General features: G+C 44.4%; 1 protein-coding gene across 2 annotated transcripts in view; it reads right to left on the bottom strand.

Moving 5' to 3' along the window:
* Positions 1-452: 452 nt before the first annotated feature.
* APOLD1 (apolipoprotein L domain containing 1) overlaps positions 453-6,513 on the bottom strand; it is a 71,630-nt gene continuing 65,569 nt past the window's right edge. Inside the window, exons 1-2 of one of the 2 annotated variants that reach the window (XM_010371010.2) lie at positions 6,235-6,322; positions 453-4,990 (exon numbers count right to left, since the gene is read on the bottom strand). In XM_010371010.2, the coding sequence (XP_010369312.2) occupies positions 4,247-4,990; positions 6,235-6,237 (747 nt within the window). In that variant the 5' untranslated portion in view covers positions 6,238-6,322 and the 3' untranslated portion in view covers positions 453-4,246. Of the gene's footprint in view, positions 4,991-6,234; positions 6,323-6,513 lie in introns of those variants that run through there. The other variant, XM_030938860.1, reaches the window with a different exon arrangement.

The raw sequence follows: 6,513 nt of genomic DNA, 5'->3' as shown, positions 1-6,513 counted from the left end.
AAAAATACATTTCCCAGCCTGCCTTGCATGGTCAAGATCGGTGGCTTGCAAGGTGAAGTCCCCCAGATACTTACGGGAAAATTTTGCTTTCCTGATATACATGCTGCCCTTCACCCTCTCTGCCTACCTCTCTTTAGTGTTAGGATTTTGCGAAGGCTAATTTGGCTGATTCTAGGTTTCCTTTCAATTCCTTCCCAGGTTGTAATTATTCAAATGTTTTGAGTTGTTCAAAAGTTTTGAATTGTTTAAACATTTTGAGACTGCTGGAAGTCCGATTTCCAAGCAATAAGGGAATTCTTGTGTATGCGTTGATTACTTTAAAAAATTGATTCATATTGTTTTATCTGAATATTCTAAGTGAAAATGATTAAACATCTACCCTTTTTCAAAGTTACTAATTCACACACAAAGAAACATAGAACTACGAAATTAATTACAGAAAGATAAAAAAGTTTGAGAAATGAGCAATTTATTTCAATAAAGAGAAAGCATTAATTTTGCTACAGTGGGAAGAAAATGAACTCAAGAGTTGCTATGTTTAACTGTATCCCCATTTATCTCTGCACAATGTCTTTATCTCGTGTCTCAATTCACACTAAAATATTGAATGAGAAATATACCATGTTGGCTGATTGCTTGACATATCTGATTTAGGGAGACTTCTACAGCCACTCCTCTCCTTTTTCTCCCAGTAAATACTTTTGACTTTGACACTTACCATATTGGAAATGACAGGTGCCGGAAGGCAAGTGCATCAAAGCAGTTAGGATCCGAATGTTTGCTAAGGATTACTTTTTTAATGGAGCAGTTTTATTGAATCCTTAAAAATGCAGAACCCAATGAATCTCCTTTATTGTGAAACAAAACAATTCAAATGATTGCAAACCCCGGAACCTAACAGAGAAGCACTTAAACATTTAGAACAAACATACTTATTTTTCAAACTTTGACATTTTTGTGAAGTACACTTATCATCTAAATATCCCTCTCCCTTCTTCTCTTTTACAACATACCATTTCAACCTGTTTGTTTATAGAATGAAGGCCTTAAGGAAAAGCCTTATTCACATCCCTGTAAAAGAAATAAATAAATATTTGTTTCTAGAATCAATCTAACTGAACTTGACTAAATCTTGATAGAGGCTCCAATCTTACTCACACATAAGGGGATGGATGATCTTTTGTTATCAACAAATTCTCATGAAGATAGCTAAACAGTTAATTAAATTATTCAAATGCATTTCTTGAGTTCCTACTATGTGCAAAGCATTGTTCCAAAGTAGACACTCTTCCTTAGAAATAAAGTGGGTCACTGAAATCATATCTTCAAAAGTATAGAACTTTTGATACACCCAAAATATTCTAATGACAGGAAAAGTTTGCTGCTGCTGTTAGGGCTTCTGCTTCCAGAAGTGCCCAGTTTATTTCTAGGGAATAGCTCAGGCATTGGAAGAATATAACTTAAACTTAAGCATTAATAAAAGATAGAGTTAGGGAATGGTTGTACCTTTATGCCATAACACAACTAATAATGCGAAGTACATTCCGGTGATCTAAAATGCTAGCATCTGGCCAGGCGAGGTGGCTCATGCCTGTAATCCCAGCACTTTGGAAGGCCAAGGTGGGCGGATTACATAAGGCCAGGAGTTCAAGACCAGCCTGGCCAACATAGCGAAACCCTGTCTCTACTAAAAATACACAAAATTAGCCAGGTGTGCTGCTGCACGTCTGTAATCCCAGCTACTCAGGAGGCTGAGGCAGGAGAATCGCTGGAACCCAGGAGTCGGAGGTTGTAGTGAGCCGAGATCAAACCACTGTACTCTAGCCTAGGTGACAGAGTGAGACTCTGCCTCAAAAAAAAAAAAAAAAAAAAAAAAAAAAAAAAAAAGCTAGTATCTGGGTGAAGCAGTCTAGGAGATAACACCAACTTGAAAATAAACCAAGATAAATTTCGAAATAAACCAGACCAATACAGACCAATTGCAATTTATAGGAAAAATAAAAATACAGAAACATCACCTCCTCTCCCCAACCCCAGCACTGACATTATACTTCCTCAGACATACTGCCATCATCAGGAAGGGTGGGGGCAGATTGGGTACATTTATAGAATTTTAAATAATTAAATAACAGAGGCACAGTTTTTGCATGTATGGTCCCAAAGACTTTTCAACTTATTTTTCAACATTACGGTTGTTAAGAATGGAAACTGAAGGAATTGTATACATTCTCGCTGACAGTTTCTTACAGACCCCAAAGTGAAAATGCAACACATCACCACCATAAGACAGGCTATATTGTCTGTCACCCAGAAGACATAACTTGATAGAACATCAGGCTTGCAAGGTCTAAGTGCTTCCTTCACATACCTCTAAACCTTTTATCTTTCCTGAACTAAATAGGTTCCTTTTCCAGGTCAAGTGTTATCTTCTGGTGAAATACCTTCAGGATAAATATGCTTCCTCAGTTATATATCCCACAATGCAAGCCTCCATTACAAGCTTAAACTCAGCTCCTGGTCTTGCTCTTTAAGACTCTCCACACTTACTTAAAAGGATCACTTAAAACACTAGAGAATAAAAGTCTCCCTGAAGGAGAGAGACATTCAAGGAAAGCAATGCTATTTCCAGCCCGTGCTCTGCCTTAGAAACTCAAACTTAATCTCATCTCTTACAAAGAGCCTCAACTCAGCAGTCTCCCATTTAGAAACTTGCTCTTATTATTTTCTAAACGTGGTGGTTAAATAAAATTAAATGCAAACAATAAGCAATAATTAAATTACAAACGTAAAATAAATAAAAAATACATGGACTGGCGCTTTTCAGAGAAGGTAATAATAGAGAAAGGTCAGTTTCGGGAACTTCACATTCCTTTCTGTACCAGTTTCTACAATAGGTGGGGAACACTGCCCTCTAATGGGCTTATAGTGTTACATCCCTTAGTTCCTACGGTGAGATACTGCCCCAGGATGCACCTACGGGTGCTCTCTCTCTTTCTCTCTCTCTCATTTTGGCTTCTGGGACACAGTCTGTCCTTGGTCATCTGTGAACGACTCTGAAGACCATGGAGTCCCTAGAGAAGCCGTGAGACTTTGTGAAAGCTCATCAAGGGGATTAGAAGTTAGCATTTGTTGCAGTGGTTTTCAAACCTTAGTGTGCCACAGAACCACGGAGAGAAATTGTTTAAACTCAGGTTGCTGGGCTCCACATCCAGAGTTTCTGATTCCATAAGTCAGGGGGGTTGTGTCCAAGAATTTGCCTTTCTAACAAGTTCCTGGGTGGTGTTAATCTACCATTCCAGGGACTACACTATATGAGCCAGCACTATGCTAGGTACTTTGGCTCATTTAATATCTCACAACAGGATGAGGTTTCATAATCTTTGTTTTACACAGTCAAAGAGAGATTAGGTGGCTACGCTCACACAGTAGTGACAAAGCCTGTCTCAAGCCCAGGATTGTCTAACTCAAAACCCATCACTCTCTTCTGAACACAATGATGTCGGGAAATGAAGTTGGCAGTCGCTCCATCTATGGGGCCCTCAGCTTCTTCATGTGAGGGAGCAGGACTTAGGTGATGGTTTAACGGGCTTTCTCTCTGAGTACTGGGAGGACTGGATTGGGAGCCACTCAGGAAAGGCCTACTGCATACCCGGGCTGCATCTGGGAGTGGGTAAGCTGAAGGGAAAGGGAAGAGGAGGACATGTCAACACCAGGGCCCTCTCTGGGTTCTGAACTGTCCTACAACGCTTAGAGGAGGGCTGATTTGCTCTGGATTCTGGAGTTCTTTGTCAGACATTCTGGAAGAGAGGCAAATGCCTTCTCTCACGGGCATTTTGAGGACTTCAAAGACTAGTAGGACTTGGAGAGGGCCCAGAGGGTGGCACTCTCTCCAGTCTCAGGTCAAGCCACCAGGACAGAGTCAGGGACCCCGAAATAACTTTCAAACAGGAGTGCCTGCCCAGCTGTGTTTTGACAGAAAGGTTTTGATAAAGGAAAAAGAGTTTTGGGGTCACATTCTTCCACTAGGATCACACAACTGAAAAGTCCATAGCACTCAAGCCCAGGCAGATGTCACAGTGATGGGAAAAGAAGGGCTGTGGGGACCCACCCACTTCAAAACCAGTTTTTCTCATCCTTTGCCTTTGGCTCCTAACCCAGCTTGGTGTTTTCCTAAGGGAGCTACAAAATCTGGAGCATCCCATGGGGATGATTCGCTGGCCTCGGTCATTAGGGGGAAAGGATGTTCTCAGAAAAACAGCCCTGCACGCTGGTCAGCAGAGATCTTGAGGTCGTGGCCACGGCTGGACGTGGTGCAGAGCTGGACCCGGGACTCCAGCTGTTCGCTGAGTTCGTCCAGAGCCCCCGTGCAGGACTCCAGGCTCTCGGCCAGTTTCTGAATTTTGGCCTTCAGCACGGCCTGGCTAACCTTGGTGTCCCCCTCCGCCCGCCTGGGGATGAGGAAGCCACGTGAGCCGAAGAAGACGATGAAGTAGACAGAATTGTACAGGGCGATGGAGGCGTTCCTGCCGCACTGCAGCAGCTGGCGGTCCCCGCAGCCCTGCCAGCGGCAGAAGAACTCCAGGCAGCTCAGGATCTCCCGCATCTGGTCCTGGCAGGTGGCCGCGATCTCCTGCACCCTCCGCAGCTCCCGGGAGTTGCAGAAGATCAGCGAGAGATCGGACGTGATGGTGACAGCCCCTCCGGCTGTGGCCATCCCCAGCCCCACGGCCGACGCCAGCAGCGAAGCCCCCAGGGTGACGGGGCTGAGCGAGAGCCCCACGATGGCTGCGAGGGCGCCCGTTGCGCTCAGCGAGCTGCCAGCCACGTTGGCCACCAGGGAGCGCCTGCGCAGGCGCTCTAGGCGCCGGGCCACCTCGCGCAGGCGCAGCACCTGGCCGTGCAGCCGGCCTCGGCGGTCCAGCAGCAGCCCGTGGAAGCGCCTCAGTGCGTCCGGCCCTTGCGGCTGTCGGGCTGCCGGCCTCTCCATTCCCTGCGGGGACACAGACACGCGGTCAGCCTGGAGTCTCCGTGCCAGCCGCCGCTCCCTCCCTGCTGCCCGGACGCCAGCGGGAAGTTGGCACGAGTTCAGCGGAGCAGCCACTGCCCAGCTAGGGGAACGAGTCTATTTCCAGTGGATCATGAATCAAGTTCTCAAAGACCTATTCTGGAATCGGGGGGAGCCACACAAGTTCTCAGGACCTTATCTCTGCATATGGAAATAGGAATAATGCTATCTTCTGCTTCTCTACCAGGGAACGCTAAGGATGGGTTTCATCAGCTATGTGTTAAATAAGATTTAAACTGGGAGGGGCGTGGTATTAGAAGACTTCTCCAATACTGAGGCCTTTGCTCTATTTAAGATAGCACTTTGTTTAAAAAATAAAAAAGATAACACTTTGTAAGTGGTGGCTTGTACAGTTTACAAAGCCGTTTCATCATATGAAAATTGGATCCTAGGAGTTTTGCAACACACTTTTCTCCCTCTCTAATGAATGAAAAAGACGCCACCAAAACCTCAAAAATCATATTTTCTACCAAGCAGAAGAAACTAATCTCAGTTAGATGCTTGCCTGAAGCAACTCTTCTGCTTGTGATTCTTCCAGGCTCTTTTCTTAGAATCAAACCTAAAGTGAGGTTTGCGTTGTTTATTCTAACTAGGGCTCCTTAGATCTTCAGAAACATCAATCTTTGCTGGATGCTTAATTTAAACTCAGTTACATTAAATTAATACCATGATGTCTCTTCATTATGAACGTTTTCTTTTAAAAATGAGTAATGGTTGAATAAAATAAAGTGGCCAAAATTTTTGTTCAACAACTTGTACCACGTTGAAGCCAACTGAAGATGACTGACAAAGATACTAACAAGTTGTACATCTTGGGGGAAAGGACATTCATCCTCGTTGCCAAGATTCCCACCTTCATGTCCACTGTAGTCTTCATTATTAGGAACTTCTTAGAAGTGGCAAATGAGCCATAGAAATAGAGCATTTCAAAACTGAGCTATCAGGGCAGAAATCATTCTCATCTGGAAGAATTGCCTGCATCAGACATCAGATTCTAGAAGCAGCTGATTCTTCACAGAGCCCAGTCTAGAATCCTGATCTCCTTACTCATAGGACTTAATTTTACTTCCATGCTTCCATAATCCAACCCACCAGGGGTAATTTTCCAGGTAAAAAGAGAAAATGAGAACAAGTCATCCCGAATGTATGCCTCGGGGTTCCCCACTTACCATTCACTTCTGTCTGCCTCCAGGAAAGTAAAATCTGAGGCTGTTTCTGGATGAGTGTGCTTTATAGTCCCAGAGAACCAATGGCTGCCCTGGGAAAGCCTTGTCTCATTCTGAGAATTTGCCATTTCCTGTCCTGACCCCTGCTGCCTTCATCCAGAAGGACGTGACATGATGGAAAATGACCTGCCAGCACAGCACATCCCGTATTTAGGAAACGAACGTTGTGTGTTCGCTTTCCCCTGAACGCAGGAAGAGAACCACAGGCTCTTTCCTAACTTG

This window comes from Rhinopithecus roxellana, chromosome 10 (genome assembly GCF_007565055.1).
Source record: "Rhinopithecus roxellana isolate Shanxi Qingling chromosome 10, ASM756505v1, whole genome shotgun sequence".
In the NCBI taxonomy this organism is placed as follows: domain Eukaryota; kingdom Metazoa; phylum Chordata; class Mammalia; order Primates; family Cercopithecidae; genus Rhinopithecus; species Rhinopithecus roxellana.
The sequence above is the reverse complement of the archived record's forward strand: the minus strand, read 5'-3'. Positions and strand labels throughout refer to the sequence as shown.